Source organism: Saccopteryx leptura, chromosome 3 (assembly GCF_036850995.1).
Source record: "Saccopteryx leptura isolate mSacLep1 chromosome 3, mSacLep1_pri_phased_curated, whole genome shotgun sequence".
In the NCBI taxonomy this organism is placed as follows: domain Eukaryota; kingdom Metazoa; phylum Chordata; class Mammalia; order Chiroptera; family Emballonuridae; genus Saccopteryx; species Saccopteryx leptura.
The window spans coordinates 152,254,107-152,281,378 of record NC_089505.1 but is presented as its reverse complement, the minus strand read 5'-3'; the positions used below and the strand labels follow the sequence as shown (position 1 = coordinate 152,281,378).

The 27,272-nt window shown below is 38.3% G+C and overlaps 2 protein-coding genes across 3 annotated transcripts in view; one reads left to right on the top strand and one right to left on the bottom strand.

Annotated features, from left to right (window-relative positions):
* Positions 1-550: 550 nt before the first annotated feature.
* Positions 551-27,272, top strand: part of USP33 (ubiquitin specific peptidase 33) — a 57,266-nt gene continuing 30,544 nt past the window's right edge. For both annotated transcript variants that reach the window (XM_066376599.1, XM_066376598.1), the window contains exons 1-7: positions 551-754; positions 19,141-19,272; positions 19,460-19,513; positions 20,286-20,348; positions 21,500-21,652; positions 24,441-24,543; positions 25,095-25,164. In XM_066376599.1, coding sequence (XP_066232696.1) covers positions 716-754; positions 19,141-19,272; positions 19,460-19,513; positions 20,286-20,348; positions 21,500-21,652; positions 24,441-24,543; positions 25,095-25,164 — 614 coding nt within the window. In that variant the 5' untranslated portion in view covers positions 551-715. The remainder of the gene's footprint in view (positions 755-19,140; positions 19,273-19,459; positions 19,514-20,285; positions 20,349-21,499; positions 21,653-24,440; positions 24,544-25,094; positions 25,165-27,272) is intronic.
* On the bottom strand, positions 8,863-9,101 carry LOC136397294 (guanine nucleotide-binding protein G(I)/G(S)/G(O) subunit gamma-5B-like). The gene has a single exon (XM_066371823.1). It carries the CDS (start codon positions 9,091-9,093, stop codon positions 8,863-8,865), a length of 231 nt encoding a protein of 76 aa, XP_066227920.1. The 5' UTR covers positions 9,094-9,101.

The following is a 27,272-nucleotide window of genomic DNA, read 5'->3' as shown; positions in this document are numbered from 1 at the left end:
AATTCCAATGCTCTAGACACTAAGCATATACTAAGATTTCAATGAATATTTTATTTGATCTTCTTGATTTTGGCTTGGGGGATAATTGGAGAGATGAAGTTCTACTATACAGATCTGGAAAAGGAAATACAATAACTCGCAGGGACTCTAAGTCCTAAGAAGTTGGGAAAAGAAAGAGGAGAGGAGGAAAACAGTGTTGAATTGAGTTGTCTAATATTTCTTTTCACAAGGTCAGAAACCTGAGGCTCTTCAGAGGTCAACCTTAGTGAAGATTTTGTAATGCATCAAGCAAGACCTGCTAATGGTGGTGGTGTGACTGTACAAGAGGCGGAATACACATGTAAAAAGGAAAAGTACCCAAAGCCTAAAAGTGCTCTGCACTTACACCGTCTGGGTACTACTAACAACTTTGGAGGTGAAGACAGGCTGCGTCTCACCACCTGGGTCTGGACGCCGTGGCCGCGCCCCAGGGGTGGGGCGCGCTCTCCTCGCAGCCCCGCCCCTCCCCGCCCCGCCGCTGCACCCGATACGCCTGCTGCGGCCGCGGAGACACCGGAAGGAGCCGGGGCAGCTGCGGGAAGTAGCTGGTGCAGGAGGCGGGGAGTCTGCGGCCTGCGGTGCAGAGCTGTTTTCTGGCCTTCCCGACGCGACGCTGCTCCTCTCCCAGGCCAGGGGAGGAAAAGAGGAGCTTGTGAAGTGCGACCGCAGACCTCTGATGGCCGCGCTGGCGGGGCCCGTAGCGAAGGCTGTGGAGGTGAGCGCGTCGCTGCTGGGAGGGCGCGGGGCCTCAAGCCGCCTTGACTGTCACCAGTAGCTGGTCTCGGCTCTCGCTCCCGTGCGCTGGGGTCCGCGGCGGGTGCAGCGGCCCCTTTCTAGTGCCGGATGGCGGAGGGCGCGCGCGAGAGGAGAAGGCCTCGGCCGTGCTCCGCGCTCTGTGCGCCGCAGGGATGATCTGGTGGCTGTCCGGGTGGGGTTCGGCAGAGGAGATGGGTGAAGTGAGCCCCTGAGAGAGACTGCGCCCCTTTCTTCGAGGTCTCCCCATGCCGGCTTGCCAGCTCCTCACGGTGGGCGCAGGCGACTGAAAGCCCCCCGGCGCACTGGCTCCTGGTTCTGGTTCCTCTTTGCGGCGCAGTTGGGATGCAGGGATCCATTCGTGTATCCCCAAAGGCCCTTGTTCATTATTATGAACGTGAAAACCTAGGTGTCATTGTCCGTGGAATTTTTCTTCGACTGCTGTTTAATTTGTACCAATCAGTATTAGGCTGGAAAATTGGGCCTGTAAGGAATATCCTGGCAGGAGTATATGCTCTATGTTGAGGGTGAATTTTATCACAAGGATCTCTAGATTTCTTGCTTAATAGATGTATAGAATTTTTAACTTTAATCATTTTTTCTTTTTTTTTAAAAGATTTTATTTATTGATTTTACAGAGAGGAGAGAGTGTGGGGGAACGAGAAGTTTCAACTCATAGTTGCTTCTCTTTAGTTGTTCGTTGAATGCTTGTCCTGTGTGAGTTGATCCGGCAAGCCCAGGGTTTGGAGCCCGAGACTTCAGCACTAGTCTAGGTCAATGCTTTATCCTCTGGTCCACCACAGACCAGGCTATTTTCCTTTAAAAATTTTAAATTGAATTTACTGGAGGTGACGCTGGTTAACAAGATTATATAGGTTTCAGGTGCACAATTCTACAATCATTATTTTTCTTTAATTTTATCATCTGGAAAGGTCAGACCAAATGAGATAAGATATTGGCTTTGAACCTATATGAACAAATAATGTTAGTGAATTCATGCTATTAATAGTAATATAAATGAGGGGAAAAGTAGGAGTCTTATTGAAAGGCAATGCTAATTTTAGGAAAAAGTTATAGTTATTTCATTTACTTTGGCAGGGTTTTTTTTAAAAAGAAAAAGTACAAAAATTATTCCAGGAATGAAATACTTGACTTCCTGCTATATACAAGAGGAATAGTCTACTTAAGATTGCCTTTTAATTTTGATCTGGCTTATTGCCAGCTTTCACTTTTTGTCTTTTGTGAGGTCTTTATAAACTAAAACTAAATAACATAACAGTGCAATTTAATGGCTTTATCTTGTAGTAAATAGTTTTTTAAAAATATTTGAAATTCTGAGTTGAGGTAATTCTTACATTTATGTATTACTGTTAGAATTTTTTATAGACCTTTCACATAATTTTATTTGATCCTTTTGCCAATTCTCTGAGTTAGGAATGCCAAGAAGTACAGTTTTCCCATAACAGAAGCATTTTGAGATTGTGTAAGGATCAGAATTTCCTTAAAGCCTGAAATAATCTTGCTTAAGTAACCTTTGATATGAATTGGAATTTAGATAGATATCAGAGTGGGAACTAGAACAAACGACAGATTGTGGACTTTTTTGCAAGAAAATGAAGTACATAAATGGCAAAAGATTTTTGGTGAGAAATGTGAAATCTAGTCATTTCTGAAAAAGAAAGGACTAACAACCTGTTTTAGTGTAGTTTTAAACTTTGAAAAAAAAGTGTACATATGATTGCAAGAGCATTTTGATAAATATGATAGTTCCAGAGTCCAAGATTGTACAATGGTTTGACTATGAAAGGAGCATGAGTTTTGTACAAAATAGTGTATACATATATAATAAGAGAACTAATATTTAATAATCAGTGCATATATAAAAATAAATGACCCTTTAAAAAGTTACTTTGGAAGGCTAAGTAAATGTATTAAATAAGTGAATATATCTGTAAGTCTACCAGGAGAAGTTCTTGGGAAAAGAAAAAGAATGAAACATGGTTTCTGAACTCCAAAGAACTTACAGTTGAGTAGAGTAGGTTTTTTTTTTTTTTTTTTAAACACAGCTGCAGTAAGTGCCTTGAGTATAAACTGGAATTTACTTATGATTGGGTCTTCCTAGGGATGGTCTTTGAGAGGAATGAGGAGTGAGCTTTGAAAGGTTTTCAATAGGCGGATATTGTAGGATATTTCTAAAATGAGCAGATTATTGGGTTCCTGGAAAGTTACAAGTTATAGTGGAAAAAGGATCAGTAGAACATTTGACTGATAATGTTATGGTGTGTATGAGTTAGTGCTAAGAGATGAAAACAAGATTTCATTGAAGGTGTTTGATCAGAAGAGGTATGTGAACATGAATGCAGAAAGCTGCAGGGTGATGAAGAGTGTTGATAGAGTGTAGATGACTAGTCATTCAAAAGGGAAAAGTAAAGTGGAGATTTGAACAGTGCTGCCACCTCTACTAAAAACATGATGCCTGGCTCATCCTTGATTGTAAGCCTTTTTAAAATTAGTCTCTGTATTCCTAGGGTCTAGCACAGCCCTGAAGTATGGTAATATGGTGAAAATATGGGACAGAATACGACATAAAATAAGACCATTTTCTATAGTTTTTAACAATTTATAAAATCCCAAAGGAGGAATTTCTAATATTTTTAGTAGAAGCATTATTTAGATGAATACATTTTAATTTTTTTGATAATCATCTAAAGCAGGGGTCTCAAACTCAACTCAGCATGTGGGCCGCAGAGCAAGATCACAGCCCTTCGGAGGCCGCACTAGGTCTACAAAAGGCAACTGTTACTCAACACTTTTCAGTGTCACAAAACGACCAGAAACTGTAGTTCGTGGATTAGTCTGCGGGCCGCACAAAATTGTTTGGCGGGCCGCGAGTTTGAGACCCCTGATCTAAAGTCTCATAAAAAATTGATTAAACATCTTAAAGTGGTTCTTGTTGAATATGATGATTGCATTTGTGGGGTTTTTTTTTTGTATTTTTCTGAAGTTGGAAACGGGAAGGCAGTCAGACTCCCGCATGCACCTGACTGGGATCCACCCGGCATGCCCACCAGGGGGCGATGCTCTGCCCATCTGGGGCTTTGCTCTGCTGCTACCAGAGCCATTCTAATGCCTGAGGCAGAGGCCATGGAGCCATCCTCAGCGCCCGGGCCAACTTTGTTCTAATGGAGCCTCGGCTGCGGGAGGGGAAAAGAGAGACAGAGAGGAAGGAGAGGGGGAGGGGTGGAGAAGCAGATGGGCGCTTCTCCTGTGTGCCCTGGCCGGGAATCGAACCTGGGACTCCTGCATGCTAGGCGGATGCTCTACCACTGAGCCAACCTGCCAGGGCCAGCATTTTTTTTTTGATGTTTTTACATGATGTGCATTAGTATTTTTAATAACTGTTTGGTAGTGCTGATTGAGTGTTATTTAATTAACCCTTCTCCTTTCTCAAAAGTGACCTAGCATGAAAATTACTATCAGCTGGTAATCAGCCTGGTTTGGAACTCATTGTATTCATTTATTGTTGTTCTACCTTTTTTTTCCTCCCTCCCTCTCCTCCTCTTTCCCCTCCCTCTCCTTCCTTTTTCCCCTTCTCTTCCCTGCCTGCTATTTGTCAGAATTATATCAACTAGGTAAGGCTACAGTTAACTAGTTTGTCATTATTGGACTTTTTTTTCTTTATTGGATATGCTAATTTTAAAAAAGATTTTATTTATCGATTTTAGAGAGAGGAAAGTGAGAGAGAGAAAGGCAGGGGATGGGGAGGAGTGGGAAGCATCAATTCGTGGTTGCTTTGCTGTGTTCCTTGAGGGTTCCGAACCAGTGACACCTCAGCATTCCAGGTCATTGCTTTATCCACTGTGCCACTGCAGGTCAGGCTGGATGTGCTAATTAATGTACATAAATCACAAAAGATTTTATTTAGAGTGATGGTTGCCCAATTGGAGTTACTATTTTGGATGATTTTACTGTGGCAGTGTTAAGAAGAGACTCTAGAACAGATAGATTGCCAGTACAGAAATCAGGAGATTATATAGTTCTCTTAAAAGGTTTAATAAGGCTCTCTGATTAGTTAGACTGTTAAAGGTCAAAGAGACATGTTTCTAGGGAAGAAGGAAATTAGAAGGTTTCTACTAAATTCTTTTTTCCATGTTATGTTTTGTTTTGTTTTGTTTTGTATTTTTCCGAAGTTAGAAGTGGGGAGGCAGTCAGACCCCTGTATCCACCCCACATGTGCACCAGGGGGCGATGCTCTGCCCATCTGAGGTGTTGCTCCGTTGTGGCCAGAGCCATTCTAGCACCTGAGGTGGAGGCCATGGAGCTGTCCTCAGCGCCGGGCCAACTTTGCTCCAGTGGAGCCCTGGCTGTGGGATGGGAAGAGACAGACAGACAGGAAGGAGAGGAAGAAGGGTGAAGATGCAGAATGGCGCTTCTCCTGTTGTGCCCTGACCGTGAATCAAACCTAGGACTTCCACACACTGGGCCTACGCTCTACCACTGAGCCAACCGGCCAGGGCCTCTATGTTATGTTTTGAATGAAATTAAGAATGATTAATGGAGGGTTTATAGAACTGTGAGATCTGTGTGGATATTTGAAGGAATTTATGTTTTCCAAAGTAGTTTGTTTAAAGAACAAGAAACAGTTTTTTAGGTGCTAATCAGCTGATTTCATAGTTTAAAAGTCCTCGCACTCACTTTGGATTTAAAATGAATAAACTTTTCTGCTTGTTATTGTGCTCTTTACACTGATACTTCCATTTGTCATTTTTTTTTTAATTGGCTTGCTGTTTTGGGTAGCAAATGTTTATGGTAAATATGGAAAAATTAGCCAGAAGCTTATTGCATTTTTGCAATTAAAAATATTATAGTCTGACTAGGTGGTGATGCAGTGGATAGAACATTGACCTGGGATGCTTAGGACCCAGGTTTGAAACCCTGAGGTTGCCAGCTTGAGCATGGGGTCATAGACATGACCCCCATGGTTGCTGGCTTGAGCAACAGAGTCACTGGCTTGGTTAGAGCCCCCCAATCAAGGCACAGATGGGGAAGCAGTCAGTGAACAACTAAGGTGCCGCAACTATGAATTGATGCTGCTTATCACTTTTTGTGTGTGTGTGATAGAGACAGAGAGAGGGACATATAAGAAGACAGGACATACAGACAGACAGGAAGGGAGAGAGATGAGAAACATCAATTCTTTGTTGCGGCACCTTAGTTGTTCATTGATTGCCTTCTCATATATGCCTTGACCTGGGGGACTACAGCAGACTGAGTGACCCCTTGCTTAAGCCAGTGATCTTGGGTTCAAGCTGGTGAGCTGTGCTCAAACGAAATGAGTCCGCGTTCAAGCCAGCTACCTCAGGATTTCGAACCTGGGTCCTCTGCGTTCCAGTCTGATGCTGTATCCACTGCATCACCTCCTAGTCAGGTGATGCTTTTCATCTCCCTTCCTGTCTGTCTGTCCTTATCTATCCCTCCCTCTTAAAAAAAAAATTCTAAAGCTTAATATTTAAAATGATACAGTTAGACAAGTCAGATTAGTTATAGTGATGGAACAGCAGTGGTTGAAACTACTGATAGACAAATCAGTTATCTGTAGTCAGAATCTTAGAATTGACTTTTTAGTGCAAAATGCTGTCCTTTGAAACACTATCTCTGACAGCTGGTCATTCATTCTCTGTGTGTAAAAGTGATGTTCAAGCCAAGGTTCAACCTTCCATTTTTGTGTAGCTCTGAATCGTTGAAAATCTTTACCATTGATTGGATTTGCTATTTATTTTTAAAAATTATTATTTTATTTGTTTTAATGAGAGAGGAAGGCAGGGAGAGAGAGATAGACAGACAGAGACAAGAACATGAATTTGTTCCTGTATATACCCTGACTGGGGATTGAACCAGCAACTTATGGAGCTATAACCAATGGAGCCATCTGGCCAGGGTGGATTTGCTATTTTTAACTTTTCAAGTAATGTAAAAAAAAAAAAAAAGGAGCCCTGGCTGGACAGCTTGGTTGGTTAGAGCATCGCTGCAAAGCACAGAGGTTGCCAGTTTGATCCCAGGTCAGAGCACATACAGGAACAGACTGATGTTCCTGTCTTTGTCTCACACTCTCTCTAAAATCAATAAATAATATTTTTTTGGGGAAAAAAAGGATTCCTCTTACTTTGGTCATTATGTCCAAATAATTGTAACACGTGCCAAATTTACAGTTTTTGCCTTTGCTCTCTAAGCATCCATACTTTCAATTATTTCTCATAATAGTGGGGAGATATGTCCCCCAAAACTCCATGAAGTAGATATTTGTAATTTTCTCAATTTTATAGATGAGGGAATTGAGACTCAGAGAAGTAACTAAACCTGGTCACAAACCTAGGATATAGTAGAGCTTGGATTTGAACCACAATAGCATTTAGAAACTTTATTCTTAGCCACATTTTTGTCTATGAAAGTATACTGCTTTAAAAGTATTTATTTTAAGGCATTCTTTTATTTATTTATTTTAGAAAGAGGAAGGAGAGACAGTGACAGAGACAGAGACAGGAGCATTGATCTGTTCCTATACATGCTCTAACCCAGGATGGAATCTGCAACCTCTGTGCTTAGGGACAGTGCTCTAACCAACCGAGCTATCTGGCCAGGGCTATTTTAAGGCTTTTTATGGAAGGTATTCTTATTTTGTAGCTTTTATTATTTTTATAAGTAAAATATTTCAGATACTTAGTTTATGAGTACAATAAGACTGGCTACTTTAAAAATTCTGTAACATACTGTTCTGTTGAAAACTTGACTAAGAATTGCACTACTGTATTGTTATATGAGTCTTCTGGTGTCTAGAATCTACCTGAAACCCTTTTTTGGTCTCATTTTGGGCAGTCGATTCTTTGCACCTCGATATAAAAATTATATTCATTCTTGTTGTAGCTTGGTTTTCTTGTGTTTTTTATTTTTATTTAAAGACTTGTTTTATATAATTTAGATTTTACTAACCTGCCTTTTGCATCTTTATTTATTTATTTATTTATTTGAGAGGAAAGGAGATAGACTTCCGCATGCACCCTAACTGGAATCCATCTGGCAACCCCCGTGTGGGGCTGATGCTCGAATCAACTGAGCTATCGTCAGTGCCTGAAGCAAATGCTTTTACCAGCTGACCTGTCCTCAGCGCCCCAGGCTGATGCTCAAACCAATCAAACCACTGGCTGCAAGAGGGGAAGAGAAAGAAAAGAGGGAGCGGGAGGGGAAGAGAAACAGATGGTTGCTTCTCATGTATGCCCTGACCCGGATTGAACCTGGGACATCTGCATGCCGGGCTAATGCTCTATGTACTGAGTCAACTGCCCAGGGCTCCTGCCTTCTGTACTTTTATCCAGATTTTTGTTTAAGATATTGAACAATACCTGGCCAAGTAGCTCGGATGGAGCATCATCCCTACACACCGGGTTGCTGGGTGCTTAGGGCCAACCAATGAATGCATGGATGGGTGGAGCAGCAGGTCGATGTTCTCTCACACCCTCTCTCCCTTCCTCTATCTTGAAAATCAATCAAAAAATAAAATTAAAATTAAAAATATATCAAACAGTTATGCCATTTGTTAGTATAGACCTCATTCTGAATTCATATTATTCGTCTCTGTAACTCTTAAATTAGTTATCATTTCTCTTGACAAATATTTATCTCCAATTGAATCTGACTCTTTTTTAATACTAAGTATTTTATTTGTATGCTGCTGCCAGTGTATATAAAATAATTACCCTTCTGAAACAGAAATTCATGAAAATTCAGAGATGTATTTATATATGTTAGGGACTGGCAGAACAGAACTTTGTATAGTATGGTGCATGTTACAGGAATGAACTTTTTGTACAGGCTTCAAATAGCTCTTCGAATATTCACTGGTTCATGAAAAGTACAGTGGTTTTCAATTGCCAGTCTGCTGACTGGTGCCAGTTTCCCAGAAATTTCATGCAGGTTGACGAATGAGTTAACAACCCTGATGTTGTAGGAAGATTGCTGGTGGATGGTGATTGAAAACCACTGGTTTAGAATACCTTCAAGGATTCATTCATTTTACTAGAAAAGGGGGCAGATTTTCTGGGGTCTGATGGGATTTGAACTTGAAGACACTCTACTCCACAAAGAATCATATTGGACATTCTGCAAGCAGTATTGTTTCAGATCGTCAGCTGCCTGGGAAACTTGCAGGTGGTTGAGTCCCTCCTCCAGCTGGAACTGTTCAACCACTTTCTTCATAGCGCTGACGCTGGAAAAACCAGACATGGCACACTTGAGAGCCAGACACATTTGTGTATATAGGGGGTTGGTCATGGGTCCGCAGGCCTAGGTGGCAGGGCTGCCTGACTCATTTTTTTCTTTTAATTGAATTTATTGGGGTGAAGCCTGATTCTATAAATTAAAAAAAAATACTAATTAGAATAGACTGAATAATGGAATACAGGCAGTTTCTCAATATTAAGAGGTTTTTATTAGGTTATCCTGGTGTGTAACAGATATTAATAATACAGGACCCTATGCTTTCCCAATATTAAAATTTGAATGTCTGTTCTTTTGTTATTAGGATGACAGGGTCAGAGTTTTGAATGTGAAACTTGGATATTATACTGCTAAGATATCCCCTCCGTAGCCTTACCTGTTAAAAGTATTAACTTGAGAAGCTGTTTGAATCTATAGATGGGCATTTGAGACCTCACTGTTGTACATTGTAGAGTATGAATGCAATCATTTTAATCTGGAAAATTTTTCAGTTGGTATTACTACCTTTATTATGACCGAGAAAATTTAAAATAGTCATGTTGGGGGTAGATTAGAAAAGTTGCAGGATAAAAGATTGCAAAGGTAAGGACAAATTGAGGTCAAATTATAGAAAGCCTTAATTTCCATGCAAAGAATTTAAAAATTCTTGTGCTCCTTAGTGATTTCCAACCTGTGAGCCACAAGCTTCTAGAGGAGTCCCAGAGTTTTGTGGACTCTGTATCTGTAAACTGAAAAAAACAACATTTTCATATACAACTATTATTTTCACTGCCTTCATGTTGTCTTTTCTAATGTCTAGAACCTATCACCCCAGAACAAATTGTCAGACCAGAATAAAAGTGCACATGACTTCTTTCTTTTGGTGTATACTTTGAAAAGCAATTGCAGCCTGGTCTGTTGGTGGTGCAGTGGATAAAGCATCGACCTGGAATGTTGAGGTTGCCGGTTCGAAACCCTGGGCTTGCCCAGTCAAGGCACATATAGGAATTGATGCTTCCTGATCTATCCTCCCCCCCTTCTCTCTGTCTCTCTCCTCTCTCTTTCTCTCTTCCCACTCTAAAAATTAAAAAAAATGAAATTTTAAAATAGGGTTAAAAAAAGAAAAGCAATTGCAGTAGCTAAGAACCCCTGTTGTCTCACCCTCCTATATCTGAATAAATCTTTATCAAAAGAAGGAATAAAAGAGTGATTTTGTTACCATAATGAATTAACTGCATAAAACTAGGGAAATAGAATATTAAGGGCCTTCTATATTTTGATAGTGTTGCATTTAATTGTAGGGAATACTAAATAGCTATGGTACAGATTGTTAGCATTTGTTTCTATTTAGTAATTCTCATTAAATTGTTTAGATACCAGAAAATTAATAGCCGAACAAAGCAAACATAATTATTTTCCCTAATCTCCATTTCTTTGCTCTGAGGCAACATTCAGACCATATAATCTTCAAGCCTATTTTTATGCTTCAATAATTGATGTGTATATCCAGGTCCAATGTGCTATTATGTGTGTTAAATTTTTACTTCACTGGTATACAATATTATTATTCTGCATATTCCTTTTTTTCCCATTCAACATTATTATATCCTTTAGATCTATCAATGTTGATAAATTATCCATTGGATTTATGCAGTTAAACTGTTGTGTAGTATTCAGTTATGAATATACCATTTATATATCCATTTTTCTAATGATGGACTTAAAACATTTTAAAATAAAAAGTGAGATTATAGACTATTTAGAAAACAAGGAGAACATTTCCATTTTTTTGGCTAACTGGTGTTTAGAGGAAAATGTGTAGTTTAGATACTTTTATTATTAAGTAAATAAAAATAAGAGAATTCATAACTCATGTTTAGGAATTAAGAAAAAAAGACCAAAACCAAGTAGGTAATGGAGATTAAAGATAAAACTAATTAAGCTGGTTTTTGGCAAAGACCAATGAGTTATGTAAACTCATTTCCTTCTCTTGGAGAAGGAAAAAATTGGAGTAAAAAATATATAAGATTAGGAATGGGAAAGTAAACATCATAGACACCCAGATATGGTTGATTAATGGAATTTTATGCAAATCTCCTTGAGAATATTACATTTAATTCTACGATACCAAAGTTGAAATAGATGATTTTATAGCAAAATGTAAAAAACTGGCCCAATAAGTGAAAAACTTAAACTGATCAATTTGCTGTAAAGGATCAAAAACATGATTGAAAATCTGTTCTTGAAAGAGGCAGCTGAGCAGATGGTTTCATATCTGTTTCATTTAATTTATAAAGAACATACCATAATAAAGAAAGAAAAACTGTTCTGTGGCAACAGAACACACAAAACTATTCAGTGTGTTCTGTTGTGCACACATATATTTTTAAATTTTTATTTAATGATTTTAGAGAAAGGGAGAGAGGGAGAGAGAGAAACATGGATTTTTTGTTCCACTTATTTATGCATTCATTGGTTGATTCTTGTATGTGCCCTGACCTGAGATTGAACCTCAATATTGGTGTATCTGGACAATGCTCTACCAACTGAGCTATCTGACCAGTGCCAAGCACACATACTTTCATCCTTGATAAAAAATGCTCTCCTAAAAGGTCAATCTCAATTATGTATAAATATACAAGATTTTTAAATATAGTATTAGGCAATCGAATCTAGATATGAAGCAACAGACTAATAGTGTACTTGTCCAATATTTTACCAATGCAAGGATCAGTAATATCAAATCTTTTAATATTAACAGGTTATATCAACAAATAAAGCAAAGAATAGAGAAAGTGATCAGTAGCTGCTGAGAAAACATTTGGTCAAGTTTATCAAGACCACTTCTAGTTGAAAAAACTAAGTAAATTAAGAATAGAAGGAGATTATAGCAAATGTCCTAAATGGCAAAATCATTAAAATAAGAACTCAAAGCCTGACCAGGCGGTGTTGCAGTGGATAGAGCATTGGGCTGGGACCCAGGTTCAAAGCTCCGAGGTCGCCAGCTTAAGTGTGGGTTCATCTGATTTAAGCGCAGGGTCGCTGGCTTGAGTGTGGGATCATAGACATGACCCCATGGTTGCTGGCTTGACCCAAAGGTTGCTGGCTTGAAGCCCAAGGTCACTGGCTTGAGCACAAGGGGTCACTCGCTCTGCTGTAGCCCTCACCCCCACCCCAGTCAAGGCACATATGAGAAAAGAATCACTGAACAATTAAGGAGACTAAAGAGAAGCAACAAAGAATTGATACTTTTTATCTCCCTTCCTGTTTGTCCCTATCTGTCCCTCTCTCTGTCTTTGTCTGTCTTTGTCACAAAAAAAACCCCCCTCAAACGTGGATGCTTACAATCACTTATATGTTGAAGATTGCTTTAGAAGTTCTAGTAAATGCATTGAAACAATATAAGTAATTGTTATTAATATTGGAAAATAAGAGGTAAAACTATCATGCTTTCTATATATTCAGAAAATAGTGAAGGAAACTGTTAAAAGGAATAGTGAAGAATATTACAGTTATCACAATATTCTATATTGCCTCTATAATCAGAGTAATATGGTTTTGGCATAGACAGATTGGTAGAGCAAAATGGAGCATCCAGAAATATGTTATGTACAAATTTAATAAAGATAAAGATAGTATTATAATACAGTTCAGTGGGAAATGGGTAGATTATGTAATAAGTGGTGCTGGTACAATTGTCTGCCCATCTAGAAGAAAACAAAATTGGATTCCAGGCTAAGATAAATTCCAGATGAATTAAAACCTTGTAAAATATTTAAGGTTATTCTACCACTTTAGCTAGATAAAAGATTAGAAACTCAGAAGCTACTATAAAATAAAAGGTGTTTGATTTAATAAAAATTAAAACTGTTAATTATAAAGGATATCATAAAGTTAATAACAATATTGGCACTAATACAGACATATAGAGTATTGGAATAGTATAGAGAGCCCAGAAATAATCCTGCATAGGGTGGGGCAGAAATAGATTTACAACTATGGTCAGTATGCCAAGTTTGCAGGTTTGATTGCTGGTCAGGGCATATACAAGAATCAACCAATGAATGCATAAATAGGTGAAACAACAAATTGAGGTTTCTCTCTCTCTCTCTACATATATATATATATATATATATATATCCCACTCCTTTACTCTCTCTAAAATAAGTTAAATTTTTTTTTTACAAAGTAGGTTTATAGTTGTGAGTAAATGAAACAGAATTATTCTTGTATTATTATTTATTATTTTCCATATGAACAATTGTACACCTACCTTTTTTTTTTTTTTTTCATTTTTCTGAAGCTGGAAACAGGGAGAGATAGACAGACTCCCGCATGCGCCCGACCGGGATCCACCCGGCACGCCCACTATGGGGCGATGCTCTGCCCACCAGGGGGCGATGCTCTGCCCATCCTGGGCGTCGCATGTTGCGACCAGAGCCACTCTAGCACCTGAGGCAGAGGCCACAGAGCCATCCCCAGCGCCCGGGCCATCTTTGCTCCAATGGAGCCCTGGCTGCGGGAGGGGAAGAGAGAGACAAGAAAGCGCGGCGGAGGGGTGGAGAAGCAAATGGGCGCTTCTCCTGTGTGCCCTGGCCTGGAGGGGTGGAGAAGCAAATGGGCGCTTCTCCTGTGTGCCCTGGCCGGGAATCTAACCCGGGTCCTCCGCACGCTAGGCCGATGCTCTACCGCTGAGCCAACCAGCCAGGGCTGTACACCTACTTTTGCCCCATCCTATATATGGTCAAATGTTTTTTTTTATTATTATTAATTTTAATGGGGTGACATTGACCAATCAGGGTACATATGCTCAGAGAAAACATCTCTAGGTTATTCTGACATTTGATTATGCTGCATTCTCATCACCCAAAGTCCAATTGTCTTCCATCACCTTCTAACTGGTTTTCTTTGTGTCCCTTCCTTCCCCCAACCCCCTCCCTCTCCTCCCCCCCTCCTGGTAACCCCTACACACTTGTCCATGTCTCTGAGTCTCATTTTTATGTCCCACCTATGTATGGAATCATAGTTCTTAGTTTTTTCTGATTTACTTATTTCGCTCAGTATAATGTTATCAAGGTCCATCCATGTTGTTGTAAATGATCCGATGTCATAATTTCTAATGGCCGAGTAGTATTCCATAGTATATATGTACCAAAGTTTTTTAATCCGCTCGTCCACTGATGGACACTTGGGCTGTTTCCAGATCTTTGCTATTGTGAGGTAAAACGTTTTTGACAGGAGTATCAAGACCATTCAGCGGGGGAAAAACAATCTTTTCAACAAAGGATATTGGGCAAACTGTATATCCAAGTGCAAAAATATGAAGTTGGACCCTTATCTTATACCACATACAAAAATGTACTCAGATGGGTTAAAGGCTTAAACATAAGAACTAAAAATCTTAAAAGAGCCTGACTAGGTGATGGCGCAGTGGATAGAGCACTGGCCTGGGATGCTGAGGACCCAGGTTCGAAACCCTTAAGTTGCTGGTTTGAACGCAGGCTCACCAGCTTGAGTGCGGGGTCACTGGCTTGAGCATGGGATCATAGACATGACCTCGTGGTCACTAGCTTGAGCCCAAAGATCTCTGGCTTTGCTGGAGCCCCTTGGTCAAGGCACATATGAGAAAGCAGTCAGTGAACTACTAGGGTGACGCAACGAAGAATTGATGCTGCTTCTCTCTCTCCCTTCCTGTCTGTTTGTCCCTGTCTGTTTCTCCCTTGCTAAAAGATAAATACATAAGAAGAAAATATAAATCTTAGAATAAAACATAGGAGGTAAACTTTGTAGCATTGGATTAGTGAGTGTTTTCTTGGATATAACACCAAAAGCACAGCAACAAAAGTAAGTAGATAAATTGAACTACTGTACATGTACATCAAATTAAAAAATTGTATGAAAGTATACAATCAACAGAGTGAAAAGCAACCTACAGAATGGGAGAAAATATCTGCAAATTATATATGATAAAGAGTTAAATATACAGGATATAGAAATAACTCCTACAACTCAATAGTATAAAAGGAAACCACCGTAGCTTGACCTGTGGTGGCACAGTGGATCAAGTGTCGACCTGGAACACTGAGGTCACCAGTTGGAAACCCTGGGCTTGTCCAGTCAAGGCACATAGAAGAAGCAACTACGACTAGGAGTTGATGCTTTCCGTGCCTCCTCCTTTTCTTTCTCACCTCTCTCTCTAAAACAAACAAACAAACAAACATAAAGGAAACAACTCCAGTAAAAAACATAGACTTGAACAGACATTTTTAAAAGAAGGTTTATAAATAAATGGCTAAGATCACATGGAAAGATGTTTAGTATTACTAATCATTAGGGGAAAAAATTTCAAAACTGCAGTGAGATACCACCTGATACCAATTAGGATGGCTCCTATCAAGAAACCAGAAAATAACACAAAAATAAGTGTTGGTGAGGATGTGAAGAAATTGGAATCCTTGTGCACTAAAATAGGAATGTGAAATGGTGCAGCCATATGGCTGGCAGTATATATGTGTAGTATAGTGATTGTTCAAAAAATTAAAAGTGGAATTACTATATGATTGAGCAATTTTACTTTTGGGTATATACCCAAAAGAATTGAAAGGAAGGGGCCTGGCCAGTTAGCTTGGTTGGTTAGAGCAGTGGTCGGCAAACTCATTAGTCAACAGAGCCAAATATCAACAGTACAATGATTGAAATTTCTTTTGAGATCCAAATTTTTTAAACTTATAGTTGGTTAGAGCATCATCCCCAAGAGCAGAGGTTGCCGGTTTGATCCCCAGTTGGGGTACATAAAGGAACAGATCAATGTTCCTGTCTCTCTCCTCTCGCTCCCTTCTTCTCTCACTAAAATCAGTTAAAAAAAAAGGTTAAGATGATAAATTTAGGTTATTAGTGTTTTACCAGAATTAAAATTTTATTTATTTATTTATGTATTTATTTATTTATTTTTGTGATAGGGACAAAGAGAGGACAGAAAGGGACAGACAGGAAGGGAGAGAGATAAGGAGCATCAGTTCTTTGTTGCGGCATCTTAGTAGTTCATTGGCTGATTTCTCATTTGTGCATTGACTGGGGGGCTCCAGCTGAGCCAGTGACCATGGATCATGTCTCAGATCCCATGCTCAAGCCGGAGACCCTGCGCTCAAGTCAGAGACCTCATGCTCAAGCTGGTGAGCCCACACTCAAACTGGATGAGTTCTCAAGCCAGCGACCTCCAGTTTTCGAACCTGGGTCCTCAGCATCCCAGGCTCTATCCATTGTACCACCACCTTACCTGGTCAGGCTATTTTTCTTTATCTTTGAAAGATGTTTTCTAGGTATGGAATTCTAAGTTAATAATGCTTTTTCAGTACTGTGAACATGGTGCTCCACTGTTCTCTGGCTTGCATTGTTTCTAGTATACATTATGAGTCTGTCTTGGCTTCTTTTATGTTTTATTTTTACTTATTTATTTATTTAAGTGAGAGGTGGGGATGTAGTGAGATTCCTTCATGCACCCCAACAGGGATCTACTGGCAATGCCTGTGTGGAGCTGACATTTGAACTGATTGAGCCACTGGCTGCAAGAGGGGAAGAGCGAGAGAAGGGGGAGCAGAAGGGGAAGGGAAGCAGATGGTCACTTCTCATGTGTAAGAATCATCAACTTGTAGTTGCAGCACTTTAGTTGTTCATTGATATCTTCTCATATGTGCCTTGACTTGGGGCCTCCAGCCAAGCCAGTGACCCCTGGTTCAAACCAGCAACTGTGACCCCACGCACAAGCTGGCAATGCAGTGTTCAGCTGGTGAACCTGTGCTCCAGATGAATGAGCCCATGCTCAAGCTGATGACTTCGGGGTTTCGAACCTGGTCCTCAGGGTCCCAGGTTGATGTTCTATCCATTGTGCTACCACTGGTCATGCTTTTAAAAACATTTTAAAAAAATTTAGTTTAGAGGAAGGTAGGGAGAGAGAAAGAAACATTTATCTGTTGTTCCACCCATACATGCATTCATTGATTTATCCTTACACTTGCTCTAACCCAGGATTGAACCTTCAACTCTGGTGCAGCACATTTATAACTCTTTATTTTTTTCTAATAAGTTTCTTAACTTTTTTTCCCAGTGTTCTCAAACCCCAAAGATGAACTATGGACATGAAAAAGCCCTGTTATTGAAAATTTATAGTCCAAAGAAGATGGAGAAAAACTGAGTTAGATTTGAGACTTTTACTTGAAAATCACTCTGTATATCAGTTAGCTCTGTAATTTGTAAGATTTGTAGTGGAAGTAGATAAAATTTAGTGACATTGTGGTACGCCAATCACTTCTTTTTCTCATGTTACATTTATAGCATTGTGATGTCTTGGAGGAAATGAAGTAGATTGGCATTGCAAACACTTTGCCTTTGGTTTATTTCAATGGAGTTGAGGAAACCTCTGAAGAATATTGGGAAAATTGTAATTGATTTGGGAAACTACCTCAGTCTTGAACTGGTTGTCTCATGGGGGAGGGAGGAATTAGTCCTTATTGGTCACATAAAAAACACTATTTAAAGAGTTGATGCAGCCTGACCTGTCGTGGTGCAGTGGATGAAGCATCTACCTAGAATGCTGAGGGTGCCAGTTTGAAACTCTGGACTTGCCTGGTCAAGTCACAAACGAGAAGCAGCTATGAGTTTTTGTTTCCTACTTTTTCCCTCTGCCTTTCTTTCTCCTCTCTCTAAAATCAATAAATAATAAAATCTTTTTAAAAGAAGAGAGAGATGATGCCGAGTGCCTAATAACATTTTATGTATATGTGTGTATGTAGTACTGTACACACACACACACACAATCATGTACTACCTTGTTTAATCCTTGCAGTAACCCCATAAGTTAGGTATGCCATTCTACTTTTCTTGGTATCCTCAGGTTCATGTGACTTCAAAGTCCTTGACCTTACCCATAAGATATATAGATGAATTCAAATCCTATTTCTGCCAAGTGTTAACAATGTGAACTCAGTCAAGTTTGCCTCTTTAGCCTTAGATGAAAATGGAGATAATGGTAACTAACTCAGGACTGTTGAAAGGACCATATGATAATGTTCTCAACTTGGGATGATTTTGCCTCTTAGAGCACATTTTATACTGTGTAGTGATATTTGTTGTCAAAGCTCAGTGTTTTGGTGGTAATGTGAAACATAGTGCACAGGACAGCACCCCACAATAATTATCTGGCACAAAGTGTATGTAAATGGTACCAAGGCTGAGAAACTTGGATATAAAGTGACTATCCTGATATACTGCTAGGATACCAGACAATTTCATTTATACCATCAGAAGGGATTCCTGCTAGTGTGAAATAGAGGTATCATTTGAATTTTTTTCTTTTTAATTTCTTTTTCAGCCTAAGGGTTAATCTTTTCTTTAAAAAAAGAATAAAAATAAACCGAATAATGTGAATGTTTCCCTTTATTTATTTCTAAAAAGTAAAATGAGAGAAAAGCAGTAAAAGTGATGGTGAAACAAACTTGCATTGATTTATAGGTGTCAGTTTTAATAAAATATTTAGTAGAGAAATTTTCAGTGTTCAAATTAACTTCAGTTATGAAAATAATTAAGTATATTTGAAAATATACTTTTGTGTGCCTCTTTTTTCTTTTAATATATTAGCATTTTAAAAATAACTTTTGGGGCACCCCCTTTGGGGCACCCCCACTTGAATCTCCTTTTCAAGTGAATTATCTTTCTCCTAAACTCTAAGCGTCCTCATGAGACTTGCAACCCGGAGAGCAGTGGGCAGTGGCAGCTTGTCCCAGGCTAATCCCCTGAACCTGTCTCCAAGGCCTTTTTTCTCTTGACTTTCCATGAGCTGACAGCAATCCTGCCTTGGCTCACTTCTTTCCTGTGATGTTTCTAGAGAGACAAAGCAGCCCTGCCCAGGCTCTCTTCTGTTGCTGCTTCTATCCTGGGCCCTTGTTTTACTGTCCCAGCTTTAATAAATGTACTCTGAAAAAATCTCTCTCTCTCTCTCTCTCTCTCTCTCTCTCTCTCTCTCTCTCACACACACACACACACACACACACACACACACACCCCACACACAAAATTAACTTTTGGTCATTTTCCCCCCCATAGGTATTACCTCATTTGGAAAGCCTTGGGAAACAGGAAAAAAATTGTAACAAAATGTCAGGTTTTCGAAATCATTGCCTACATTTGGATTCAGTTGGTGAAATAACAAAAGAAGATTTAATACAAAAATCTCATGTAAGAAAAGTTTTTTATTCCTTCTTTAAAAAAATAATTTTTCTCCTCAATATGTGTTTTTTATAAGTTACTATAATACTCTATATTCAGAAGTCCACATTTTTTATATATGATATTATTACTGAATTGTATGTGTTTGGCTGTGTCAAGATAATGATAATGTTGTCTATGTATTTTTGTTTCATAGAGTACTTGTCAGGATTGTAAAGTCAGAGGACCAAATCTTTGGGCATGCCTGGAGGTATATCTATGTTTCTTCTCAAATGTTTGATATAAAATTATATCTGAATAAAGATAACGAAGGGTTTTTTCAAATTATTTCATAAATGAACATTTTTGATTACAAAAATTAAACTTCAGACTTTGGGGTTTAATTTATAGTACTTTCACAGAGTTTTTTTTTTTTTTTTTTTTCATTTTTCTGAAGCTGGAAACGGGGACAGTCAGACAGACTCCCGCATGCGCCCGACCAGGATCCACCCGGCACGCCCACCATGGGGCTACGCTCTGCCCACCAGGGGGCGATGCTCTGCCCATCCTGGACGTCGCCGTGTTGCGACCAGAGCCACTCTAGTGCCTGAGGCAGAGGCCACAGAGCCATCCCCAGCGCCCGGGCCATCTTTGCCCCAATGGAGCCTTGGCTGCGGGAGGGGAAGAGAGAGACAGACAGGAAAGTGCGGCGGAGGGGTGGAGAAGCAAATGGGCGCTTCTCCTATGTGCCCTGGCCGGGAATCTAACCCGGGTCCTCCGCACGCTAGGCCGACGCTCTACCGCTGAGCCAACCGGCCAGGGCCTTTCACAGAGTTTTAGTAAATGACAGATACTTTATACTTGTTTTTTATCAGAGGTGACATAACTTTTAGATTAGAAATATTCTGGTTTTATTTTTTTGTGCTAGTACCTTTTAGTTAAAATGTGGTAAAAAATTAATTGTAAATGTAATTACAATGTAATGCTGTTATTAAAATGTGCACGTTATAAAATACCTTATTTTTCTTTTGGTTTAATTATAGAATAGATGTTCATATGTTGGCTGTGGTGAATCACAAGTAGATCACAGCACTATACATTCTCAGGTAAGTATATGGAAAATTTTCATGCAAGATATTTTTTTAAAGAAAGCCTTAAGGAGAAAGAAAGCAAATATAACATTGTGTTTTTTTCTTTTACAAATATATTATTCATTGAAGTTGTAATTTAAAAATTTGCCCTTTTAAAGATGAATTAAAGCTTACCTTATACTGTTTAAAACGTAGGGAGGGGAATTCTAAGAAGATCAATATTAGAATGAGAATGTAATTAAGAGTAATGATTTAAGAGGTAGACCTCTGTTGTATGCCACCTGCCATATGGAGGTGATAGGTAGAATAGAAGGATATGGGGATTGAAGTCAAGAGTGGATGCTTTGGCTTACTGCCTAACCTCAGATTTCGACTCATACTACCTTTTCTTGCACATCCTCATAATTGGAGTTCTCTTTTTACTTCACCCTAGTTTTTTGGTGTTCTTGTGGAAATTTGGTGTACCTCTTTTATAGTGTTAGGTAGAACTCCCATTCTAAATGAAGTTTCTTGATAATGAACCATCTTTTTTTTTTGAGTTGATATCTCTACAGCATCAACTGTTGTTAACCATGGTTCCTCAAATTAATTAATTAATCCTGAATACCCCAATATCCTCAGGCATCATTGTACTTAATTAATTTACTTCTCTTCTAGAATGGTAGTGCTATGTACCATTCATGGAAGAATCATTTTCCATGGGGCATAATTCTCTTACAGCAGTCTAATTGAGAAATACTAGAGTTTTATATATCAGATCATATATTCACTATTACTTGAGCTGTTTTGTGCTTTCACTCATGTCATGTGTATTTTTTTGCCAGTCTGATCTCCTAGAACAGTTACTGTGTTATTTTCAATTATTTTCTGGTATTATGCTTGTTTGGAAATTGCAAAGCAGAGTCTTATACTGTTGTGTTTTCTTTTTATTATGAATAGTGGTGAAAAGTGACAATAGAGTATTAGAGCAGGCTTACATATTGCTACTATTCACTGTGTATACTTTAGCAGTTTAAAGAATATTTTTGGTGTTTGAATATAACTGTTCTCTTTTAAGTATATTGTTACTCATCAGAGGCCAGCAGTTTATCTTCTATGCTCTTTTGAAATGTTTTCAACTATACCTAGTTCTGGTTCCTCTTCTTTGTCCCTGTGAAATTATATAGGAAACAAAGCATTATCTAACTGTGAACCTTACCACTCTTCGAGTATGGTGTTATGCTTGCAGCAAAGAAGTATTTTTGGATAGGAAATTAGGAACTCAGCCTTCATTGCCTCATGTAAGAACGCTTCACCAAACACAAGAAAACAGTGTCCAGGTAATAATCTATATTTATTTAATTAAAACATTAAATATTTTCAGGTACTAATTTCGGAATTTATCATGTAGGTGAAATTTAAAAGAACCCTACCAAACCTGTACTGTAAAACATGCCTGTAATGTGCCTCTTTTTTTCAGTTCAAACGTTGAGGCCGGCCTTTGTTTTTTTGTAGAATTACAGGTTAGGGTGAGATTGAAGCCCATCTCTTTGAAGATGGGAAAGCACCTGATGTGTTTTAAAAACTTAAAAAAAAATTGGCTTAAATAATGTTCATTTTTTCTTAACAAGTCTGAATCTAGAAGAGGTGTTAGGCCATATTTGATAGAGAAAAACAAATTCTAATTCAGCTCCCTTTTCCTCATTTACTCCACTCCACCTCCATTTGTATTACTGTGAACATTTATAGTTTATTGAAAACCAGATAGAATATATTAAAACTTAGCATCAGTCTTTGGTAACAAACTATGTATAGACTTGCAAAGATTGAGCACTTAATTTTGAGAATACTCCAGTCATAAAAAAATAGGAAAAGGGAAATGAAAAAATTAGAGTAGTTGGCTTCTAACTTACTCTAGTCATCATTTGCTCTGTATGGATTAACGCATTAATGAGTTTTTTCCTCATATGTTTTATTGAATTCCTATACTTGTTTTCCTTGATACCAACTCTCAGATTTTTTCTGTTGTATCTTTACATTACATTCTGATAGTAGACATGTATGATAATAAATCCTGCTTGCCTCATATAATATGTAACTTAAGATGACTAAGTTTTAGAGAAGGTATACTTGTTGCATTTTTAGTTTCATAGTTGAATGACTCTAGTTAATCATCACTATTACCGTTTCTCCCACTGATATCTATTTATCATTCAGAAATGTGTTTTTTTTGTCTTTTTTGAGTGTCCTGGTAGTTTGAAAATGTTTTCTTGAATACTTACATTATTAACAAAAATATGATTACTAAAACTTTAATCACATAAAGAACTGATAACAATTTTTATAAAGGCAGAACGTAAAAGATGACTGAAACGATAAATGCAGGTATTTCACAAAGAAGTACAAATAAAAACACATTGAGAAAATAATCATCGCTGACTAAAGAAACGTAAGTTAAAACAGCGATCTGTTGTCATTTCTTCCAGAAGAGATTACACACTCTTAGTGAATGTTAAGTCTGATTGAATAAATGTACTGAAAGTTTTCTTATGGCTTGTAAATAATTCTCTAGTGAGTTATATTTACAATACATAAAAGACATGAATTTAATTTCATTCAACTTCCTAATGATCCATTGTTGAATAAATTACTAGAGGATAAAAGTTACTTGTACACATTTTTTAGAGGTATAAAATTTGTAGGCTCTTTGAACCCAATTTTATCAGAGCATTAGTTATAAGAGTATTAGAGGAAAATAGTAACTATTGGAAACCATTTAAAATATTGTTAAAATTTTTAAAATAGAAATTTTTTTCTAGAAGGTAAGATGTTGAATGATTTTTTAAAAGCCTCTGAATTTCTATTTAAATACAACAAAATGAATATATGGGGCTTAAATGTTCAGTATCTACAGATGCCAGGATGATAAAGTAGATGTGTAAAGTGGGTCTATGGGAGGGAGTATGCATGTGTTACAGAGGTGGAATAAAGCTATAGGTTGGAGAACTGGAGGACATGCTAAGTACATGCTGTTACTCAGTTTCCTTCTCCAACTAAGTATACTTTGTTCTTCTGCTATTATAAAGGGAACTTGTAAAATCTGACTTTTATGTGAGTTCACCCAATTTTTAAAATATTAGCTTAAAGTTTTGCTTTGTTGTTGTTGTTACATAGTGTGGGCTAGCAGTTGGCCATCAGATCATAAGTTGCAACCTCTGAATTAAGTAAATTCTTGGGAATTAATATTAGTGTACTTTATTACTATTTAAAACAGATGAATTATTTCATATCCTTAAAAGAATGGAAAATAAATATATTAACAAGTATCAGAAAAAAATATAGAAGTCTATAGGTTAGTTAGTATGTTATGATGGAAAAGCTTTAGTATTTTTTTCCTTTAAAAAGTTAAAAATCTGAAAAGACAGTGTAGGCTATGTGCACTGTTTTCTTCTTCTTCTTCTTCTTCTTCTTCTTCTTCTTCTTCTTCTTCTTCTTCTTCTTCTTCTTCTTCTTCTTCTTCTTCTTCTCCTCCTCCTCCTCCTCCTCCTCCTCCTCCTCCTCCTCCTCCTCCTTCTTCCTTCTTCCTTCTTCCTTCTTCTTCTTTCTTCTTCTTCCTTCTTCTTCCTTCTTCCTTCTTCTTCCTTCTTCTTCCTTCTTCTTCCTTCTTCTTCCTTCTTCTTTCTTCTTCTTTCTTCTTCTTTCTTCTTCTTCCTTTCCTTTTTCCAAGTGAGATAGAGAGACAGACTCCTGTATGTGCCCCAACTGGGACCCACCCAGAGAGGGCTGATGCTCTGCTCATCTGGGGCTGTGCTCACAAATGAGTTGTTTTTAGCACCTGAGGGCATGGAGCTGTCCTCTAACCAACTGAACCATAGCTGTGGGAGGGGAAGAAAAAGGGGAGGAGGAGGTTAGGAGAAGCAGGTAGTTGTTTCTCCTTTGTGCCCTGACCAGGAATTGAACCTGGGACATCCACATGCCATACTGATGCTCTACCACTGAGCAAACTGGCCAGGGCCTACCTTGAATTCTTAAAATAACATCTATTAAATGTAGACTGTTGATGTATATGAGGTAACATTTTTTAAACTTAAGGTTTTGTTTAAGACTTCTTTCTTTTCTGTTATCAAGGATTTTAAAATACCCAGTAACACAACATTAAAAACTCCTCTGGTTGCTGTATTTGATGATCTGGATATAGAAGTAGAAGAAGAGGGTGAACTTAAGGCAAGAGGTAAAATAAATTCTGTGTAACCCTTCTTTGTATGGTATTGCCTGTTTTTTTAGTAAACTGTGTAATGTGAAAATTTTAAAATCTAGAAGTGAAAGGAACTTCTCAGATGATAATTACAAAAAGGAGAATTTTGAAATTCAGCCTAGTAAAATTGTGTTTCCAAAAAAAGCAAACTGACAACTTTGAGTTGTCACTTTACTAAGCAGAGCCCACAGTTTTTAGTATAAGCTATCTGTATATAATTTAGTGCAAATTTTTTGTTTTGTAATTAAGGAAATTTTAATTCTTCATGTGTATATTTAAATAACTATCTGAAAATTAACACGGGTATAAGTCTGACTTGTCTGAGTTGTTATTTTGTATTTTCATAGTATATTTTGTGTTTTCTTAATGTTAGGACAGTAGTTTGAGATCCATAATAACTACCATACATAGTTATGTAATCAGTAAACAATCATAAAATTGAATCATTGCATTATTGAATGATGACATCACTTAATGATGTCACTTAATGACATCACTGAATGATGACATGTACTTTGTCTTAATAGGCCTTACAGGTTTGAAAAATATTGGCAATACTTGTTATATGAATGCAGCTTTGCAGGCTCTTTCAAATTGGTAAGTAGAGAAATTACTTTTGTTGTATAGCTTTTTAAAGTTACTCAGCATTTTAAAGTTATGCTGCTGTAGTATTATCACAAAAAAAAAAAAGAAAAAGTGAGAGGAGAAAATAAAGAGAAAATAAATACACATTAATAGTAATATGGGAAAGAGTTAGCAATTCTATTCAATTCCCGTAGCCAACAGAATTTTATAAATGCCTGGCTGTACTTCTGTCATCCCCCCCCAACACACAATTTTTTTACCCTCCATTTTCTGAAATCTCCCCGTTTAAAAAATTATATTGGTTAGGTAAAACTAAATATTTTAATAGTCTTGAAAAGTTATTTTCTCTTTCTTCTTGGGTAACTCTCAAGATAGAGTAGGCAAGAAACTGGGTTGGATGAATTTTCTGGAAATGCCTATTAGGGCCATCTGGTTTAATGTGTAGCTTAAATCCAATGCTTGTTTATTGATTTTTTTTTTTTTTTTTTTTTTTTACAGAGACAGAGAGAGAGTCAGAGGGATAGACAGGGAGGGACAGACAGACAGGAATGGAGACAGATGAGAAGCATCAATCATTAGTTTTTCGTGGTGCGTTGCGACTTCTTAGTTGTTCATTGATTGCTTTCTCATATGTGCCTTGACTGCGGGCCTTCAGCAGACTGAGTATCCCCTTGCTGGAGCCAGCGACCCTGGGTCCAAGCTGGTGAGCTTTTTTGCTCAAGCCAGATGAGCCCGTGCTCAAGCTGGCGACCTCAGGGTCTCGAACCTGGGTCCTTCTACATCCCAGTCCAACGCTCTATCCACTGCGCCACCACCTGGTCAGGCTATTGATTTTTTTGACTGGATGATCTATCCGTTGTTGAAAATGGAGTAATGAAGTCCTCTGCCATTACTCTATTGCTATCTATTTCTCCCTTCAGATCTGTTATTTGCTTTATATATTAATATTTAGGTGCTCCTACATTTGATACATACATATTTATAAATGTTAGCCTCTTTTTTTTTTTTTGACAGAGAAGGGGAGAGAGTCAGAGAGAAAGACAGACAGACACGAAGGGACAGAGATGAGAAGCATCAATTCTTCATTGCAGCTTGTTCATTGATTGCATTCTCATATGTGCCTTGAACATGGGGGCTACAGCAAAGTGAGCGACCCCTTGCTCAAGCCAGTGACCTTGGGCTCAAGCCAGCGATCTTGGGCTTCAAGCCAGTGACCTTTGGGCTCAAGTTAGCGACCATGGGGTCATTTTTATGATCCCAGCTCAATCCAGCGACCCTGCACTCAAACTGATGAGCCCGTGCTCAAGCCGGCGACTTCAGGGTTTCAAACCTGTGTCCTCTGCATCACAGTCCAACACTTATCTACTGCACCACCGCCTGGTCAGGCACAAATGTTAGCCTCTTCATGATCTGTTTCTCATTATATAATGCCTTTCTTTATCTCTTGTTATAGCTTTTGTTTTAAAGTCTATTTTGTCTAAGTATAGCTCTCTTCTGATAGCATTTGTATGGAATATCTTTTTATGGTAGCTAATTTATAGCAGGCCAGGACTTAGTCCTTTGCTCAGTTTCCAATAACTGAATAGATTCATGGATGTTTCTTCAAGTTAACCAAGCTAATTGCCTTATAAATTGCTAACTTGAGCCACTGAATATATAGCAGTACTACTTAATGGGATGTAGAAGCGTGGATGAAGCAGATTCACTTGAAAGTTAAATTGTGAGCATGTAAGTTGTAAGTTTGAGATGCATCTGGAGTTTAGATGAGATGTTTGACTTTTGTAAATTTGACTCTCATTGACATACGTGTGAAAATTTAACATTACACAGGGAACAGTGTATATAGGGACGTGAGGAAAATTAAAGGATCAAGTCCTGAGGAACCCTGATATCTGGTAAGAGTAGAAAGAACAATAAAGAGGGAAAAGAGTTGTCAGAGAGGTAATGAAGAAAAGTAGAAAAGTACGTTACATTGGTTAAGAGAAGGGCTGCTCAAGAATGAGGGGGCAAGTCACCTGTGATAAGTGCTACTGAGGGAAGTGAAATGTAATAACTGGATCTGAAGTGTTGCGGACTCTGACATGGTGGACTCAAATCTGGTTCAAATGGATTGAGCAAGA